This window comes from Mustela nivalis, assembly GCF_964662115.1.
Source record: "Mustela nivalis genome assembly, chromosome: 2".
In the NCBI taxonomy this organism is placed as follows: domain Eukaryota; kingdom Metazoa; phylum Chordata; class Mammalia; order Carnivora; family Mustelidae; genus Mustela; species Mustela nivalis.
Window position 1 is genome coordinate 21,816,836 of NC_139021.1, and position 21,527 is coordinate 21,838,362.

The following is a 21,527-nucleotide window of genomic DNA, read 5'->3' on the forward strand; positions in this document are numbered from 1 at the left end:
ACATCTAAATAGCCTAGTATAATATCTGGGCAGTAGCTGGGACTCCAACAATATTATTGAAGACCTGAGAGTTCTTAATTATTTGACTAAATTATTTTCCAGGTGACCTGGGATAAGAACCCTGATGTTCTGTGCCTCCTTGTTTTCTTATTAGGTCACACTACAGGAAGACACTCAAAAAGCAACAATTTCATAATTTTTCATCTGTCCGGAGCTTTTATACAGACAAGTAAAATGTCATTCAATAGTTTCAGACATTTTTTAAAATATTTTATTTATTTATTTGACAGAGATCACAAGTAGGCAGAGAGGCAGGCAGAGAGAGTGGAGAAAGCAGGCTCCCCGCGGAGCAAAGAGCCCGATATGCGGCTCGATCCTGGGACCCTGAGATCATGACCTGAGCTGAAGGCAGAGGCTTTAACCCACTGAGCCACCCCGGTGCCCTTAGTTTCAGACATATTAAAACATAATTTAGAAGCAAAAGGGAAAGAGGACCTTTCTAACCCCATGTAGGGAATAGTGATGTGAGTAGGAAGCACAAAGGTACTGCTCCCAATCATATTACACTGCGTGAGAGAGTCAATTTATAGTGTGGTCTGAGACCTCCAGAGTCCCCCTGAACTTGACTCTTCTTTTGCTTCGCACATTTTGGGAGAATTCCCAGGGGCCAACTCCTAGTAAGACTTTCCCGACTTCAGTTTTACCCACTCATCCTCAGGATGCATTATTGAAGGGAGGCAAACTTTTTACTGCCTCCAGTTACAAACAGCCGTTATTTCAGCCCCAGTCAGGGACAGGCTATACACACATTCCTGTAACTGAACACAGCCACCCATGAGTTGATGATCCAATTGGTTGATGAATCTCACTGGAGTTTCATTTATGGTGGGAGGAGCTCAATGAAGAAGGATGAAATGTGCACTGGACTGTATCATGAATTTCTCAAACCTCTTCCTTTGGTTCTTTCTTTCTTCTGTGTTGGAAACTGCAGAGCAGCATATAGGGGCCCGTCAAAACCGAACGGTTGACGCTGTGACTGAGCTAGTCCCGGGGGTCTTCACAGAAAAAGCAGTCGGGGTCCTGGTCGGCTGGAGATTCCATCTGAATGGTGAGTGAGTGCACCATAAAGCTGTTGCTGAGGACTTGAACAATCTCTCTCCGAACGGCCTGGCTGTCACGGCTGGCTGCTGTTGAGAAAGAACCACGGGGAGATGGGCACTGATTGCACACACCTGGGTGACTGCTCCATTTCCCCCCCTTCAAGTACTTTGTCTTGGACGCGATGGGGAGGGACATAAGCAGAGCACTCAGAAGAAGCCATATTGGCTTTGACAATCAGCACCATTCGCACAGACAAGATGTTGAAGTTCAAGTGCAGCAAAGTACCCATCACTATGGGAACTCTCCCACAGTTCTCTCTGGGGTCTGGCACACTTAGCAGCTGAGCATAGAAGGGAAGATAAGGCCTGAAGAAAGGTAACACAAACCTGTTTATTTCTCATACATCCCTTTCCACCAGTTCCCAGAGATCTCTGGGGTTGTAGCCCTTGTATCTCATCAACATTATATTATGGGAACATTTAGAGCTCCCCCCAGATTCTTCTTAGAGCAGCAACCTCACTGTCATCTTTCCTCTTGTCCCAAAATGTATCAAGAAGCTGTCAGGTTCCCTCCATAGTAACCTGATTGTTTACTAGACTCTTCCATCTGCAGTGAAATATTGGTGTCGCGGATGCTATAAATTACCGGTAGCCAGATCTGAGCCTCTCAGCAGAGATGAGGTTGTCTAAGAAAGCAGAGTCCTCAAATGCCTGTTGCTGTCATTGCCGGGGCCTGCCTCTGACTTCTTGAGTTATGTGTTAGCTGCCTGACATACCATTTCGCCTGAGCTGTCTCCTGAGGCAGGGAGGGAGGCCCTCGCCACCTCTCCCGCACTGCCTATGTCCCCAGCCCAAGGACACAGAACGAACAAATCACCTTCTACCTGAGAAAATGGTTTTTAAAATAAACCCAACATCTTAAGAATTATCTCCCATGATCACAGAATGTCTAACCATCCAGTGAGAGGAACCGCCATTAAACTCTGCTAGCATGTCTCTTAGCTTGTTAGAACCTTAAGGAGGGGACCCATGGCTCCAGCCCCTTTTTATCTTCTGTGATAGGCAGAGCATCTTAGAACAGGAGATATTCAATGAAGATTTATTGTTGAATTCAGCCGTGATTTAACTGATTGGACACCAAGTCAAACAGGTGAGGTCTAATTTTCAGAGTCTAACTAAGACCTTGAAGTCTGGGAGGCATTTAAACCATTTATTCTACCGGCTACTCTCAGGGGTTGCCTTCAGTATTGTTGCTACAGTAACATTGACAAGGAATGTTTTCAAAGGCCTTTGGTAAAAGGAAACACTCTACTGTTGTTCTGGTAGGCAGGGGACACTAAGGGCAGCTCTACAAAAAGGAGGGGAACATTTGAGCTTACGGGACGAGGACTGAACTCGGGCGGGGTGTTTAAGGAATGCACTGACCTGCAACAACATGAGCCGAGAGGATCACTTGGTTCATGGCTAGAGACCAGATGTGCAAGCCGTGCACTGACTCCACTCCGTCCACCGCCCAGATGAGCTCCTTCACCCCATCGTAAGTCAGGTTCTTGGGCACCCCTGACAGGAGGAAAGGGAGGGGGGCTGCTCCTTATTTAATGAAGTACAGCTCATTTACATGGCTAGATAGGGCCTCAAAATCTGCTCCAGAATATCAATGTGCCCCCCTTTCTCTGGTTTTTGACTTCAGATGCTTACGATTCAGATTCATGTGACTCAAAGAGTTTGACATCAAAGAACGTTTGCAGACTTTACTATGCAATACCCAACCATAGTAATCATTCTCTGTTTTCAGGGTGTGTTATTAAACTAACTGAGCTTTTTCTAATGATCTTTGCATACACTCTAGAAAGCAAAATGAAGAAACGTGGGACTTGGTATCAAAGAATTTCAGGTTAGCATTCATGACTACAATGAATTTACTGAAATCTTGGAACTTCTCTGATCCTCAGCACATCTGTGATTAAAATAGGGCTGGTAAGAGCAGTAGGTACACTTGAGTTCTTTGAGGAGCAAATGGGAAAATGTTGGTTCTTTGTACACTTGGAATGCTGTGTAAATAGTGGTTATCCAATGGATCACTTACTGAATTGTGTTAATAGTTGATACTAACATTATAATGCCACCTTATTATTCAGTTTATAGAATTATTATTGATTTAGGTGCATTAGTCAGGGTTTAATGTCCGGATCTTATAATAGAAGAATTTGACATCATCCTTGCTTCAAAAGGAATGGGGTGGAGGCAGAGAGGAAGGTAGGGACCCTGTCAGCCAATCAGCTATTGTTTCAGGCTGCAGGAACTGGCAATCCTCCGGCCTTAGTGAAATCTCAAGGCAGAAAGATCACTTTTTTTCAGACATTGCAAGGACTGTCATTTGGAAGATGAGAGGATATGAAAGTGTAAGTGTCCTTGCTTTGGATAGAGAGAAGCCGGGCCAATGGTGAGTTAGAATTATAGAACACAGCAGTGTAATGTAAGTTTTTTGGGGGTGGCGGGGAGAGATCAGCTCAACCAGCATAATACCAATAAAGCCAGTTGATGCAATAAATAAATCCCTGCCAACTAACAATGACCCAAAGAGGATGCTGTAGAAGAGATTTCTAAGGAGGACTACCTTTTAGCTTCCACTTCAATCATATATACACAACACAAACACCTGCTATGTTTCTTAAAAATAAATATGCCTTAGCTCCATTCCAGTCATCCCGAAGAAAATGTCTATGGGTGAGGGTCTGAAATCGACACACTTTCAAAGTGGCTCTCCACCTTGAAGGCACATTAGTATCATCAGAGGAGATTTTAGGAATCCTGATTACCAGGGTACACCCAAGACCGATTAAGTCAGATCCTCTGGGGATAAGATGAAGCATCACTGTTGTTACAGCCCATCTGGTACCTAACACACAGCCAAATCTGAAAACCATTGCATTAACATTTATGAACCACTGGGCAGCTCTACCTTGCAGTAGTTCTCAAGCTTGGCTGCGTGTTAAAAAAACATCAAAGCCAGCCCCCACCTGAGTCCGTTAAATCAGAGTCTCTGTGTATGGGGCCTGGGCATAAGTATTTTAAAAAGCTTCCCAAAGGATTGAAATAAACAGATACTCAAGAACAGCTCACTTAAAGGAATAGGGAATCCTTAACTCTCCTTTTCCAGTATTTAAAAACCTTGCTCATGGGGATTTCGTTCTCAGGGCTAATACAGTTTGAGTTTAGTTTAATCCCACTTCATATTATTTAATGGAGGTAGCAAAGAGCATGTTCTGTTACTCTGTGAGCTGCACAAAGCCCAGGGCACTAGAAACAAATTAAAAGATTTCTTAGATTAGCCATAGAATGTGTATGGAGTCATGGTTGACATTGTTGTAGTGCAATGATAATAACGTACCTTTATTGAGAAACTACCTTATGTCAAGGTTTCGGCTAAGTACTGTATTCATAATGATTAGCTTACTTAATAGCTACAAGGACTTTAATAGCTAATTATCAGTGTCACAATTCCTATTTAATTGGAAGAGAGGGAACTGGGAGTCAGAGAGGTTAAGAACCATTGCTAAGGCCAGATAGAGAAGGGGAACATCCGATTCTCATGTTCATGCTCTGAGTATGAAATGTTACACAAATGTCAGAGACTAAGTCTTACAACCCAGAGCTGACTATTAAGCCTAATGTGTCACCTCTGAGGAGTGTCATGTGACCCCCTGAAGGCCTGTTGTCATTGTCTCGGACCCTTGAGATGGAATCACAATCCCATTACCCCCTTCCCTCTTGCCTTGATTGTCTCTTTACTTTTATGGAGAACACAGATCTACGGTTAATGATTTTATTCTATAAAATAATGTTGACAAGCAAAAGGGTATGTTCCCACTGGCTTCAGTGCTCCATCATATACTAGAATTTTTTTTTTTTTCCTGAGGGAGAATCTGCAGACATATCAATGCACCCAGGAAAATACCCAAATTAGTGTTTAAAAAATAATTACCCAGACTAATAAATATATGAAACATCACTCAATATCTCTTGTAATGAAGGAATGCATATGGAATCAATAACCTATAATATTCCACCTATCAGATTAAACAAGAATCAACATTTTGGTAATACTCAGTGGTGAGGATGTGAGGCATTCTCAAATGCTGTTGGTGGGAGAGAAATTGATATGGTATCTTTGGCAGAAACGGCAATATCTATCAAAATTGTAAAATGCAAATAACTTTTGAAATAGTAATACCATTTCTAGGAGTTATGCTGCAGATATACAAGCACTAAAATATATATATATATAGAATTATGATTACACTGATATTTCTAATACCCAGCAATAAGCAGGTACATGCAGACAGTGGAATATTTGTACCATGGAAAGGAATAGGGTGTATTTCTGTATGTGCTAATGCGGAAAGACCTCCAATCAAAGAAAGCAAGATGCAGAACAAAATATTGTATCAATGCATAATTCTGTTTGTATTAAAAAAGACACACAGTATATAAGTACATATATATTTCAGGTACATATATATGTAAATGCAAAATATTTCTGGACAGGTACATACCAACTTACTAGTAGGTGTTACCTTTGAAGAATGGGGTTGAGATTTCAAAGGTGGAGAAGTGGGGAAGCTTCTTGTAATTTTGTACCTTTCTTTATTTTTAGAAAACTTCACTAAGTACAAGTACTCTAACAGTTATGGGGCCAACAGGACAAAACCCTTAAATGTGTACTTGGTGGTGAATGTTAAGAAAGTGTGGGCTTTGGTCAAGGCACCTGTGCTCTGAGACTGTGTTGGCCTTATATCAAAATGTGCTGGACAAAAAAGAAAAGTTCAAGCCAAGGTCTTGATATAACAAATATGTTATATCTGTTATATCATCCAAATGCTTGATGTGATGCAAACCTCTAATTCTGATTAAATTTTCTAGTGCCCTTTAAGTAGTAACGTAGTAGTACTCATGTAGTAACCCTTTAAGTGCCATGAAAAGATCATTCCATTGGTTCTCAAGGTGTGGTCGCTGGACCAGCAGCATCAGCACCTTGTTAGAAATTCAAATTCTTGGGCCCGTCTCCAGACCTACTGGTTAGGAATATGGAGGTGGACCCAGCAGACCCCAAGTGATTCTGATGCACTAAAATGGGAACATTGCTGACCTGGTCTAACCAGGGTTTGAGGCAAGCCCTTTATAGTAGTTATAATGCTGTATGTGAGAGAAATCATTCCACTTTTCTTAGGTATTTTCCATATATTTAGTGAGGACCTTATATTTTTGCAATATCCCCCTCAATATCTGTCCTAAGCATTTGTACAAATTGTTTTTATACTGTGCCATATCATTTAATAGTTGCTGGAGGAAAGAGAAACCAGTTCTTTTTACTTGTTCCCATATGAATAAAAATCATAATATTTGCTTTCATAAAAATTCCTTATAAATGTATATCTTCCTTAGAACATGAATTAATGGTGGACATGTCTCGATGCCATTCCCTTCTGTGATTATAAGGAAGAGAAAACCTTGACCCTGGACATAATAATAAAATCACTCCTACCTTCCATGAGTAAGATGGAAAAGTCCTTTAACACAGTGACGGTGCTGGCCAGAACTAGGATGGAAAAGACGAATGTGCAGATTGGGTCAGCCATCTTATAGTCTGGCTAGAAAATAAAAGGACTTCAGTTAACTGAATTCGGGCCTTCCGTGCAAAAAGTCTAATGAATAGAATAAGTAAACGTCCCTGCTGCTTTTTCACACTAGTATCCTTTCACCTTCCTGACACTTGACCTTCAACTCAGAGCCAAGACGTCCTGGAGACTCAATCCTTCTTTATGCTTCAAACTATCCATGACTGAAGAAATGTCAAAAGTAAATTTAAGATGTACAGGGAAAGTATCCTTGAGTGTTCTCTTTGAAGGCCTGATTGGACTTTTCTCAAATTAATAGAAGCCCAGAGTATGGGATGAAAATATGCACAAGTTTATACAATATTCAATGGTTTTCCAGTTTTCCTCATGATGAGAAAAAAGAGTATGTCCTGCCCAGAGGTTGCATAGGACCGAGGTTCAGCTGGAGCTTGGTCTTGGCAGTCTGGGGTTCGTTCCTTTCTTTCCCTCTTCAGGATGACATGTATTTGCAGCATGCATCTTTGATTAAGTCCTAAGAGTATGAGCTGAGGCCTCATTCTTGCCCTGTCTCACCACTGGCACCCTTAGCTCCAGGCTGACTGACTTGCTCTTGATGAAGTTCTGTTCCATAGAAAAGTCCATGCCTCAGTACCTCTGGGAAACTCTCAACTCCACTAACCCATACAAGTTTGATCACTTTTGCCTTAAATGTAAAGCTTCCAATGATAACGTCTTTGTAATGTTTATTTATGTGTTTCCATATTTTAGTAAAAATGATTGGTCCCTGCTAACTGGATGATCAAGATACAGATGACAGAGCTAAATGCCCTTCTCCATTCCCCCCTACCTACACCCCAACCCACTTCTATTAGTTCTTGATATATCTGTAGCAAATGTTTGTTTAGGGTCAGAGGCTCATCAGGATCCATCCAACTTCTTATTAATACCCTCCTTTGGGGAGGAGAATTATCTTTCCCATTGTGGGTGATATTGGTGGGGCAGTCGCTCGGTCGGATGCTCTCCCTCCCCAGCCAAGCAGCAGTTAGAAGACCCAACCTTAGTCTGTGACTCTTTCCCCCAGAATCTCCAGCATAATATGGAGGAAAAAAATTGGTTGAATCACATTCATGTCTGCATTGGTGCCTGGGCCAGAATGTGGATAAGTTTCTAAAATCTAAAATACCCAATGTTGCCCTTATTTCTACCTTGATTTCTGTCAAGAGTACATCTAGTAAATTTCATCCAATAAATATATCTTTGCTTAAGTAAGCTAGACATCTTTTCTGCTGCATACAACCCAAGAATCCTAAGGTATCCATGGTCCCATTGCTGTTCACCTTAACTCCATGACAGAAGGAACTACTTTCTGGAAATACTGTAGCCCTACAGTTGAAGGCACAGCACTTAGGAATTTGGAAAGGCTAAGTTTTCAGGCTTCAAATATTTGTTTGCTTGTGTAAACCCTGCAGAGCAGTTAGTATAGGCAAATATAAGCTGTCCACCCTCATTTAAGTTAATTTTGACAAGTCAGCTTCTCTACTACCTAATCTATAAACTTAGGATGACAGTGAGTAAATGCAAACATTCTCACCTTAAAGTAGATAATAAGTGCACTGGTTAATACACTGATGCTCTGAAAGAGATCTCCAAGGGCATGCACAAAAGCTGCCCGGACACTGGCATTAGGTTGCACGTCCTTGTGATTGTCACTGGGATGTCGTTGGTGCAGAATCACGCTTAGCCTGAAAGAGAGAAGGGTGTTCTTGGCACACATGAGGTTAGCCCTTGAAAACCTATGCAGCATAATGGAGAGTTGGCAAGAGCATGTATTATGCTGGGTCTCAGAGAGTTGAAATATTAATGCTGTAAAATGTACTATTTTGGACTAATTTGGAAAATACACGCATCATAGAATTTTACATTTTTATATGAGGACAGACAACAAAATTCACCTCTGCTTTCTCTACATCTACCCAATGCTACTCTTGTTCACATGAAAACTGGAAAGCATCACTTCCTAGATGACACTATTTGGCAATGAGGAGAGGAAGTATTTATTGAGGGTCTACTGAGTGTCAGGCACTAAGCTAGGCTTAAAGCTGAGCTTTGGTGGGAGCTAAATAAATGTACTGTTTTCAAATGCAAAAAGCTGCAGAAAGGGGTAGGAAAAAAAAATAAAATCTCATCAAGGTCAGATTTTTAAAAATATTTTACTTAATTTTGTGCATTTAAAAAATAATTTAAAAAGTGTTTATAATTATTTTTAGCAACATATAATGTATTATTTGCCCCAGGGGTACACGTCTGTGAATCATCAGGCTTATACACTTCACAGCACTCACCATATCACATACCCTCCCCAATGTCCATAACCCAGACACCCAATTTTGTGCATTCCTATGAGAACTTAAAATCTGAATAATTTTTTAATGGCCAGTGATGATAGTCATGTGTTTATATATATATATAGCTATTAGCAAGAAACTAAAATATAGTAATGTATTTTAAATATATATGTAAATATGTATGTAATTTAACATGCAAATATATACATATAAACATATGTATATTTTATATGGTCCTAAGAGTATGAGCTGCAGACTCGTTCTCTTCCTATATAGAACATATTGTAAAATTTAATATTTCCTATCCAAGTCAAGGAGATAAGTATTAGGCACTATAAATTATGTACCTGATTTTATTTTGGAGCAAAGTTTTAAAAAATTATTGTTTAGTACCAGGTATCCCAGTCTATTCACCAGTAAAGTGTCTTGTAAAATGTAAAGTCATCACCATAAGGTAGAATGACTGCTATTTGATCATTACATAATGCACAGTTTTTAGATAGTTGCTGCTAAGGCAGAAATTCACCCTTAATTAATAGTTTCCACTTAAGAATCTTCAGACAGCCTGATTCGGCTGACAGTTAAACATACCCTTTTTCTAAGTCTATTCATGTGTGCTTATCATATTGTCATTCATTCTTTTACTCATTTTATTAAAAAAAAAAAAAACCAACTTCCTTTGGGGCTCTTGTGTGCAGGCACTGTTAAATGCTTGAGGTATAAAGGTGAGTAAAATAGACATGGTCCCTCCCCCAAGTAGCTTTAAGTATGATGGAGATGGCAGAGATTTTTAAAAAGACCCAAATAAATTTTTAAAAATTATAATTTTAGCAAGTCTACCAAGAAGTGGTGCTATAGCTAACACAACAGTCAGACAAAGCACTCGAGTTGGATTGAAATTCTGGTTCTGATATTTCTGTATTCAGACAACGCAGCATCTAGCATCACTTGAAACCTGTAATCCCAGCTCTGGGAGAAAACATTATAGTCACTCAGTATCTTTATCCATAAATAACTACTTACTTGAACAGGGAAGTTACCACTTTCCATTCCCTTGTCTTCCCAAGTATGAGAAGCACCTGCAGCATTAAGGTCAAAGTTCAAAAGCAATTGCAGTAAGAAGAAAATTTGGATGGTATCTATTTAGAAACTCAAACTTGATCATCAGGGTTCTCGATTTATGGGGTAGTTAGCTAGGTGTGTCCTTCATATTCATGTAGCATCAACACAACCTATATGACATAGAACTCTCGTGAAATTATTAATATTTTCGTTTTCCCTGCTGTCTTGTGGACGTACTGTTCTCCTTATACAAAGACAATGTTATTGACCTCCAGTCAGCAGCACATGTGCTCTGCCTTATCTGTCTCCTTGTGGAGATAGATTTGCATTAGTCTCCACACACTTTTTCTCCTGGTGCCAATACGAAACACATTTTCAAGTTAGCAGGATGGAAATAGGGATCTACTCACTAATAGCAGTCAATACCCCTCTCAGAGTGGTCGAGCAAATCTCAGAGATTTTGAGCAATGATTTGCACACCCAGAAGAAAGGAACTGAGGCAGGCACAAGGTAAGGGATTAGAGTGAACTGAGGAGCTTTTCCAAAATGTACACATTTAGATTTTCCCCTAATACCAGGGATTCCATTGTGCCCTCCCTTAAAAGACACTCTTTAAAATGCAATTCTTCTTCTGTCACTGTCTTCTTCACTTTCATGTATGAGCCTATCTGATTGCATGTGTCATGTTGCATTGAAAGACAGATGATACATAGTGTATGAGTCTCTTTTTTGGTGCTATAACAAGTTATCTTAAGACTTTGGGGCTTAGAACAACGTACATGTATTATTTTATAGTTCTGGAGATCAGTGGTATGCAGGACTGCATTCCTTATAGAGACTCTAGGAGAGAATTTGCTGTCTTACCTTTTCCAGCTTCGGGAGGTAACATATTTGTTGGCTCCAGGATCCTTTATCTTCAAAGCCAACAATGCAGCATCTTCCCTTCCCTCTGACCTCAAATGTCCCTCTTAACAAGGATCTTTCTGGTTACACTGGGCCTGTCTGGATAACCCAGACAGATGGGAGATTTCCCCATCTCAAAGTCCATCCTTAACTTAATCACATTTGCAACGTTCTTTTTGCCATGTAAGTTAACATACTCAGAAGTTCCAAGGATTAGAATGTGGAAATCTTTGAAGGGGCATTATTCTGTCTACCACAGATGATTCATAAGTAGATGGATAGATAGATAGATAATACAGTTTTAAGTAGCATTGCCCAGAATCAAGCTATCAAATGGGAAGGAACAAATCAACCAAAAAAGATCAAAGGCCTGGCCTCAAAACCCCCTTATCATGAACAATCAGATAGTTCATCTGGGTAAGAGAACAGCAATATGGCAATGATCACATGTCCAGTAAGACATCGCATGTCTCATGAGAACGAATTAAGACTACTTGGATAAGGGAATGGACCAACAGGTAGAAACTAAAGAGAGAGTTTAGCTAATACAGCTTAAGAAGGAATTTTCATGCAGTCACAATGATGTAAAGATAAAATAAATTGCTTTGGAGAAAAATGAACTCCCTATTATTAGTTTCTTTAAAATATAGGACACTGATGACTGTTTTATAGGGATGTTGCAAAAGAGAATTCAAAAGTAGAAAAGGAACTGAAGTAAATAAAAATTTAAGAGACCTTCCAACCCAGCCCTCTGGGAACCCATAATGTGTTTGTGTAACAAAAAGCTAGATAGGAATAAGTCCTATGTCGCATGGAACCATCAGCTGCAGGAGAGAGCAGACTGTTTAGGAGCTCGATTCCGGACCTGGTGGATCTAGACTCAGATCATGCCTCCGCCCTACCCCGTTGGCAATTTATTCAATTTACCATCTTCTTAAGTAGGAGGAATTAAGCAAAAATAAACAACATCAACCCAAACCATACCATCTGCATCCACACAGGGTTGAAGACAATGTCGATGGACAGTGGGTGGGGAGACTTACATAATGTTGGCTGCCACAGCACAGCCAGAAACTAAGATCATCACAGTCGCCTGGATCTGGTAATCGGGGTGGAGCAGCCGTTCGAATGCCAGGTACACCAAGACCCCAGTCACCACCCAGATGCACAGGATGGACAGCAGGGCACCAAGGATCTCTAGGGATTCAAGCACACAGACACCCATACACAAAGAATTTGTGAATCACCTTAACCTCCCAAGAGTCCGAAGGCATTAAAGTTCCTTGATGCACCCTGCCCCCCACCCCAAAGAGGCTTTAAACTAGTTCACTCAATGATTCACAAAGCGAAAGTGTGGATGGGTTTTGGCACTAAGATGAGGCACTTGAATGTTGCATTCACAAAGCACCAGTGTCTGAGTTCAGTATGCTCCGTATTACTAGGTAATTTCTAGCAAATATTTAGAGCATTTAATTGCTATCTGCCATTGCTCTTTTCCTTGGGGATTTTAATTTAAACAGGTGCTAAAATGATTGAAACTTATTAGGGGATGAAATAATGAGACACAAAAAGAGTACAATGTGTTTAGAAATTCTTAATTTCGCCATAAAACATTTACAATTTGCCAGTACTGGTACTTGTGTGGAATAAAATAGTAACAAGGGAAGGCTTCAGAGGGCACTTGATGAAAATGAGTTTCATTTGCCAACCCAATGTATTATACGCACAGAGGCAAGCTCAGAGGTACATCAACACTCTGACTGCATTTTAAGAACAACATATGGAAAAGAAGTATGTATGGAGACATTTACATGAATATTTAAAGATAAGATAGTGTTTAGTCTGCAGGCTGAATAAAGCACCTTTGCTCACCTAGGAGTTCTTAACACCTCACCCTGATCTTTAACTTAACCTTGTAAGTAGGTACTAAAAGCCTAGGAGGGTCTAGAAATCTCTGGCAGTCAGTGGCCAGGCACGTATCACTTCCTAGTGTGGGGTTATTTCCCAGACTTGAGTCATTTACAAAACACAACCTTCATGATTGTTACCATGGTGCCTGTCTTAATAGACACTAAATTTTTTTAAATAAATTCGATTTTTGTAGTTAGCTTCTTCCTAAACGAAGCCATCCATGAAATTACATGTGGACAAGCTAGTTCACTTTCACCTTTATGTCTAAAGCAGTGCTGCCTCGCGTGGGGACCATCATCCCATGTGGCTGTTTCCACTTAAATTAAGTAAAATTAAAAATCCGGTTCTTCAGTAGCAGTAGCCACGTTGAAAGTGCTCGATTAGGGCACCTGGGTCATTCAGTTGGTTGAGCATCTGCCTCTCGATCCCAGCTCAGGTCCTGATCTCGGGGTCATGAGTTCAAGCCCCATGGTGGGCTCCATGCTGGGTGTGAAGCCTACTTTAAAAAAATTTTAAATTAAAAAGAAAAGAAAGTGCTCTATGGTCACATTATACTCTATATGATAGAACATTTCTTCTGAAGCAGAATTCTAGTGGACAGCGTTTGTCTTCCAGGCTCATGGGCTTCCATTCCCAGGAGAAAATATTTGAGAAAATACAAGCAGGATTCTAAATTCTAAGTTCTGTCCATGTTTACAAAACATCCTATGTTTGCAAAACAACTTTGACGAGATTATTATGCTGAGTGAAATAAGTCAAGCAGAGAGAGTCAATTATCATATGGTTTCACTTATTTGTGGAGCATAACAAATAGCATGGAGGACATGGGAAGTTAGAGAGGAGAAGGGAGTTGGGGGAAATTGGAAGGGGAGGTGAACCATGAGAGACTATGGACTCTGAAAAACAATCTGAGGGTTTTGAAGGGGTGGGGGGTGGGAGGTTGGGGTACTAGGTGGTGGGTATTATAAAGGGCACGAATTGCATGGAGCACTGGGTGTGGTGAAAAATAATGAATACTGTTATGCTGAAAATAAAAAATAAATTAAAAAAAAAAAAAAAAAGAAAGTACATGTGAAAATGTATACAGAAAAATGGCAGGTGCTCAGCCAAAGATACACGTTTTCCAAACGTAGCACTGTTCAGGGACTGGAAAGCATCTTCAGATCACATTGTCACAAATTCTTTTTATTGATGTTTATTGCCTCCTCTCTCGCTCTCCTTCTCCTACTCTCTCTGAATGGTAAAGGAAAGGTAATTCAAAACACTTGTGATGATAAATTATTTGGTGTGAAATTAGAACTTCCTACCAGCCCAAGCTTGAAAAACCACAGCCCACACTGTCAGTATATATGTTGTGGTCTGTATCTAACAGTAGCTTTCAAGGAAGGCAGGCTCTGTCAGCCTCGCTCTGCCCTAAATTCCCCTTCACATTCTATTCTCAACTTACCTGTGGGAACTTCTTTAATTTCTCCAGCTGTCTTGGGCTCTCTGTCCCTTAGTTGGCAGAATGGTGGAAGCTTTATGTCATCCTCCCCCCCAGATGCAGAGTAGCCTAAATGAATGGTATGGTGGCTGTTACCATATACTGAGACCTTGGACTGGGGTGTTTGTTAAAGCCATACAGATGTTCTTATTGTCCCATTGGAGTAGAGGGAGCACAATTTATCTTTTCGCCAAATCAACATCGAGAACACATGTTCCCACACTCACATCCTTTACATTGTGTACACCAACATGCCTCTAAGGGATTTTTGAACGAGGCTTTCCTTTGCCTCTTCTGTTTTTATCCTTGGTCTGACTGCCCAGCTCCTTGGCCATGAATGCTCAGTGGGTGAGCTGTACCTGCCCGGTGCCATCCAAATGTCAGCTGCTTCGAAGGGGGCTTTGATGACAACCACAAGGAGAAGAGACTGAGCAGGAAACTGGTCAGGTCAATTAAGAGATGGGCAGCGTCTGTGAGGACAGCAAGACTCCCGGCAATGTGCCCACCTAGGGGAGGCAGAACATTCCATGGGATTAGGGACCCAGAATGCAACTAGTGTCACATACATACTAACCATAGCTGGTGAATGATGCCACAGACTCACAAAACTTTATGAGAAAAAGTCTTAACATGGATTCCATCTACCTCTTCTTCCCATTTGATAAGAAACTGATACCCAGAGAGTACGTAGGATGTGAACACGTAGAAATGAATTTCAAGGGAGTGACCATTCCTGGAAGAGCAAAGGTACAGAGATTGGAAAGTGTGGGGCACGTTTAGAGAACATCATAGTAAGATGGAGACATAAGACTTCAAAAAGAATATGAAAAGATGAGGCTGGGGAGGTGTGGGCTAGATTTGAAGAGTCTTGCATTTAAGCCTGAGGACCTCGACGTCTGTGTGTAACCCAGGGGCTGTGGTCTGGCACCCAGCTGTGTTTGTATTTGATTGGGGAGTTTAGCATTGTTTTTACCACTTCCTTCTGCTCTACTAATGTGTATATCCGTCTGAGTTCATGATCCCTATTGTGAATAGTGGGGAGCAGTAAAGGAAAGGGCAGGCACCTTCTGCAGGGTCCTTGAGTGTAATGGCAACCTATTAAAGTATATGAAGAGAACCCAAGCAGTGCAATTCTGCCTTGTCTTTCTTTGTCTTTGGTTTGCCTTCTCTACCTCCTCCTAGTTTTCCTTCGGGAAAAGACCTCCAGCCTTTCGAGTAGAAGTCAGAAGAAATTTTTGTCTCTTCCTTCCCAAACAGGCCTCATTGTCGGAGCTCAATCTTTGTTGCTCTTACTACTTCTCCCCCAAAAAGAGCTATTGCTGACCCACTGTCCTTCCAGCAGCTGTTTATTGCCTGTGTATGACGAGGCAACAGGGACTATCAGTCACCAGCCCCTCTATCATCAGACTCACCTTGTCTCAACTAATGATTTTTAAAAATTACATGTATGGCTCATAATTGCAATAATCCCCACAGACCACTGGCTCTAGCGGTAGTTAATAACTGGTTTGTCAAAGTTTAATGGTCTGAAGCAAAGTAGTGTTCAAGCTTGTTACTGAGCTGTCAGTGCAAAAAATCAGCATGATTCATTAGCCAAAAAAGCAACATTTTGCTAACAAATCAGCTTTTCTTCCAATTATCCTCTAACGTTGTTCTGTCTGCCAAACTCAGGTCTGATAATAAAGCTGTGTTAATAATGCATTATTTCTTCCATGAAGAATGGCTACATGCCGATGAGCAGCCGTCCACCATCTCAGCAAAGAACCATGGTGACCACCCCATGCTCTGGGCTCCAGTTGTAGCTTAAGGCAAGAAAATGGAGTCCTATAAGGGCTCTTCAACAGGCTCAGCTGAATCATGAGGCCACTGAGTGAGAAAAAGAACTTGCTTTGGAAGAAGCCTATTTATATGGAGGCGGGGGAAGTGAGAATCATTTTGCAACCATCATTGCTACTTATAAGAACAGTCCAGAAAACCATGAGCAATCATGCTGAGTCCTATGGAGAAAACTGGGTCCAAGAGATAGTTTCTGACTGAACTCGCATTTGCTTCTGAAAAGCGTGGGGTATTACTGACAATGAACACAGCCACCCAGCTGGTGTTTATTGAGCCCTTGCTGTGTGCAGTACAGGGATGGGGTATACAAAGATTACGTTAAACACGTTGCAGTCCCCGTCTTCAGTGCCCTCATCGTCCAACATTCGCTGTGCTGAAGACATCGGTGGTGGGCTGGAGGGTCAGACAACTGCTCTCCTCAGGAGCACTGAGGAACTTTTCACAAGAAGGAGGGGTAAGACTGAGCTAGAGGGGAAGAGTTTTTCAGGAAAGGGTAAGAGCAGAAAGAGCAAACAGAAATGAAAGAAGATGGCGCCATTGTGGAAAAACGAGAGGTGTGGCGTATCGGAGGAATAACCAGAAATAGGAGTGGAAACATGGGTGGGGGACCCACTTGTGGGAAGCTAGATCAGGCTAACGAATTTGAATGTTAAAAAAAAAAAAAGAATCTGAATGTTATCCTATGGGATGGGGTATCTACTTTGATTTTGAGGCGAGGTTGTGACATACTCAGATCTGTGTTGAAGAGAGAGATCTTGGCCGACAGTGTGGAGGCAGACCTGAAGGGAGGAGAAGCTGGAGGTTAAGGCACAACAGTAAGAGTCAAGGAAATACAAGGAGGCCATGAGGAAGGCAGGAGCTCTCATGTATGGATTATTGACAAGATAGAGAAAACAGTGTACTGATAACAAGACAGGAGAGGCACTAAGGACTAAGTTCTGGAGATGCACTCTTCTTAGGGCCTGTGGGGTGAGAGGCCATTGGGGGAGCCATTGGGCCAGCATCTCATACTCACCTCAGGCTTAGAGAGCGGGAGTTAAGTACACAAGGCAAGCTCTGTGGAGAACAGAGACATTCCGACCAGAATGAAAGAAGCAAAACTGACAACATTAGCCTGTGTCCCGTTATTAGACGACACTGCTGTCTGCTATAAATTCATATTTTTAAAATCCTTTAACTGTCTTATGAATAGCATTATTATACTATATAATAGCATATTAATAATATATATGACAATAGCATTATTATACTATAAGAACAAAATTATACTATCAAAAGCTCAATGCAGAGAGTTATTACTTAACAAGTGTTTAAAACACACCGCATTTTGTATAGATGTGTTTGGACACTTTAAAAAATTTTTAATACCAGGAACCTCAAAAAATATAATGAGCCTAAGCCTCTGAGATACTCTGATGGTAGTACAAAGTAAGCCTCCTTATCAGTAAAGCTTGTGGTTATCAAACCACCCAGCCATAGCTTTCTCTGGGAGAAATCTTGGACTCTGAGATACTTAACTATCTTTCCCAGGCCACTCCCAGCTCTGCTTTCCTGTCTAGCAATCCCCTGGGTCCCCCAACTCTGCTTCACATCCTAAAAATCCTCCTTCAGCACATCTCTCTCCGACCATTCTCAGTTGCTTCCAGTGCTGGCCATCCTTGAGCTGATTCTTGTGAATTCCAGGTGTCCATATGTCTGTCTTTTTAAATAGGGATACACATTTATATATGCATGTTAAGGCCTTCCCATAATTAGGAGTTTTCACAAGTCATCAGAAAGATTCCCAGTTCAACAGCTCCAAAGGCCCCTTGACAGCAGACACACTAATGTTCATTGCCTTCTTTAATTGCTTCCACCAATCTGCTCTGTGGCCAATTCTCTCTCGAAACACAGCCCCATGACCTGGTTCTCCCCTGTTCTAAATGTCAGTTATTTGGCAAGGCCTGCAGAATTAATCAGATTCTCCAGCCAGACCTCATGGTCTTTCTTGAACCCAACTACCATTCTAGTTCTGCTCTTCACTCGCCATCTTTTATCTTACATCACTGACTTAGATAAGACCTTAGAGAGGTCCAGTTGTAAGTCATAAATGCCTGACTCAAACCACCTTCAGCAACAACAACACAATGATGATTTACTGGCACACAACAAAAACTGAGAACAAATCTGGGCAGGATTGGATCACGTGCAGCCTAATCCTAAGGTTCAAAATACATTTGGGGGCTCTGCTCTGTCTCTATGATATTTATTGTCTTACTGGAGATAGACTACTTTGCCCTTAGCAAGGAAGGTTGGACTTGGGAAGCTCCAGGTTTATATATAACAAAAAAAAAAGCTCTAGGTTTTTTTTGTTACAAGACAAAAATTTAATAAAAATTGGTAGATAATCCACAGGGCTCAAGAGTTATTACATGGGACTGTATTAGAAATTTAAAATAGGTGCTGAAATGTTACATAATATCATCATCTGATTCATCTTATTCCTTCAATGGTTCCTTAGCATATTTCTCTGCCTCTTCCTTTATATCTTTTGGAACAATTTCATGTCTTCTTTTAGTTATTTCACCAACCCAGCTGAGATCTAGTTCAAAAGCTTTATCCTTAACTTCATCATGTACTATGTAAATTATTTTTGCAACTTCTTTAACAGCATCACTGCAGGTCATTTCTTTCATCTGAAGTTTTTCTATTTCTGTCTTTGCAGCTTGCCTGGCTTTGCCAATGGCACAACCCCAATAACCATGTGAAACTCCTGATGGGCCAATCATGTAGAGCTGTGCACCATCATTCACACTGTAAGATCCTAACATGAAACTGCAGCCAAAAGGTCAAACAGCACTGTAGAGTGTATACGCAGCAGAATATTTGTAGAGGATAGAGAGCTTTCCCCCTCTCTAGTCTCCCTATAAGAAAGACCCAGAGTCTCTGAATAGTCTCACTTGGCATGTCATACCCAGCCTTGCCTCTGAGCATGAGTTTCTTGGTCTAAGAGGACCAGAACTGCAGTCAGCACAGTGAGTACGAGGAAGCTTCTGCAACAAGCAATCTTTGACCACTGCAAACAGTGGCCCCCAGATGAAGCTACACATCAAGAATCACTTGAATTCTTTCCAGCGGTATAGATTTCCTGTCCTATTGCTAACCTACCCACTTAAAATCTAATATCTACTGCCTCCTGGCCCACGGCAGTGATCAGGTACTGCTCATGAGGCCTCCCTCTGCAAGGACTTTTCATCTCCCTCTTAGCCCACTTTTCAATTCCTACTCAAACTTTGAGGCCTGTCTCAAATCCCACACCCTGTAGGAGGACCCTCCCAGATTCCCAAAAGTGACCAGGGAATAACAGTTTCTTTCTCTGACCTGGTCAAGAATGGCTTCAGGTGAGGTCTGGTTGGGGTCTTGAATGAGGAGTAGGGTTTTGATGAGTGTGGGGAATGAGGAGAGGCCTTTTCCATCCAAATAAAAAGACATAAGCAAAAGCTACAGAGACTTTAAGATACAATGGTTATTTTGCACAGGATAGGTAAACAGGTGAAACAGAAGAGTCATTAGTGACGTCATAAAAGAAAGAGATTAATGGTCACTTCGGCAGCCAGATGGTGGGATGACTTGAAAGTCAAAGTAAGAATTTTTCATTTTTTTCCGGAATGCCAGCGCATTTGAATATGTTGCTCTCTTTTCACTTGGGGTCGCCAAGTGCCCCTAGCACAGAGAGAGCCCCTGAACCAGCCTCTCCCGGCTACAACACGCCTGGGGGTCTACCCCAGTACAGTAATGTTTCCTGTGCTTGCCGTGTTGGGGGAAACATGGTGCAACACTGAACTAGGCAAAGTGGAACCGTTGAAATTCTGAAGACAGATTTAACATGACGAGAGCAATGTTTGAGAGAGATCATTTCAAAATGAGTGCAGCTCGAATTCTAAATGAGTCTGTCAGTTTCCGCTTCATTCCTTTACTGACGACATCACTTTCTTCTGGCTCCAAACTGAAGCCAGAATAGAACTTACGGACTAATTAACGATTAAGAATGAGAGAGAAGAGGAAGATTGATTTGTTCACTCCAAGTGAATAGTTTTTCATCCCTCTCCCCTAAAAGTATAAGTCATTTTAAAGCAACATGACAGGGCAAAGGAAAAGCACAAGGAGAAAAGTGAGTTTTATGAATGGAAGACCATCCCATTTCAGACTGTTGAAGAGACATCACCTGGAGAGAAGATGCCATCTGTTCTCAGCATCTACATGGATTCTGGGGACAGCAGAGAAGGAAGGTGCTGGAGAGAAAAAGCGAGTGTCTACAGCTTGCGGACCTGTGTTTGCATGCAGTGATGCCAGTATTTTATCTGGAAAGCTATGAATTTCAAGAATACCACCTTTTTAAAGCCACATTCTGAATAGGTTCTGTTTTTTAAATTTTCCGTTTTATCTATCTCCTACATGAACAATAGAATGCTGTCTGCGATCTTATGAATTTAACTAATAATATATATATATATATATATATATACCCCTGGCATAAATGTCAGTGGATTTTCCAAGTGAATTTTTAGATTGGAACTAGTCGAAGTAAATTCTTTGCAACTTCATCAAGCTATTACATTGGTTCCTTCAAAAGACTTAGCCTGGCTCTAGAAAGTATGTGGTATCAATTACTTTTATCATCTTTGACTGGAAAATTATGTGTCAACCCTGGGTTTTTCTTGGACTGCATGAGTCTAAGTTCTTTTCCAGTTTTCAGAAAGTATTAAAGTCTGAGTATGAATATATAGGTCATAAGACTCAAGAGGTTTAAGAAACCAATTAATTCTGATTGTTAGCTGTGATAGTACAAAACCAAACCAAACAAAAACAAAGCAAAAACAAAAACTATAACAGGTTCTGTTTTCCTCCAGTCTTAGATTATCATTAATTTAGCCCACCTTTTGGGTAAAGGAAAATTAATCAAAAATATTGGGAAGAGTGTAACAGGTAATTCTGGTAATGGAGTAAGAATATCTTATGGTACCACGTGCCAGGGTGTTCCTAGTGTTCTTTTTTTTATTTGGGGAGGGGGAATAATAGATGAGCTACATTGCATATAAAAATGTTCAGACTAAGTTCATAACTAAACATAATTTTATTATTAATAAAAAGAAAGGATAAAAAGAATTAGAGAAATATACAACTCAAGATACTAAAACACAATAAGACTACGACCTTGAAGAAAGAGGAACCAACAAATATTTTTAAAGCCAGAATTGTGAATTATTTGTGGAGCATAACAAATAGCATG

At 40.8% G+C, this 21,527-nt stretch overlaps 1 protein-coding gene across 3 annotated transcripts in view; it reads right to left on the reverse strand.

The window, feature by feature from the left end:
- Positions 1–237: 237 nt before the first annotated feature.
- Positions 238–21,527, reverse strand: part of SLC30A8 (solute carrier family 30 member 8) — a 33,311-nt gene continuing 12,021 nt past the window's right edge. Inside the window, exons 3-8 of one of the 3 annotated variants that reach the window (XM_082718947.1) lie at positions 14,782–14,928; positions 12,072–12,225; positions 8,310–8,460; positions 6,646–6,751; positions 2,526–2,660; positions 238–1,187 (exon numbers count right to left, since the gene is read on the reverse strand). In XM_082718947.1, coding sequence (XP_082575073.1) covers positions 1,042–1,187; positions 2,526–2,660; positions 6,646–6,751; positions 8,310–8,460; positions 12,072–12,225; positions 14,782–14,928 — 839 coding nt within the window. In that variant the 3' untranslated portion in view covers positions 238–1,041. The remainder of the gene's footprint in view (positions 1,188–2,525; positions 2,661–6,645; positions 6,752–8,309; positions 8,461–12,071; positions 12,226–14,781; positions 14,929–21,527) is intronic. The other 2 variants (XM_082718948.1, XM_082718949.1) reach the window with 2 other exon arrangements.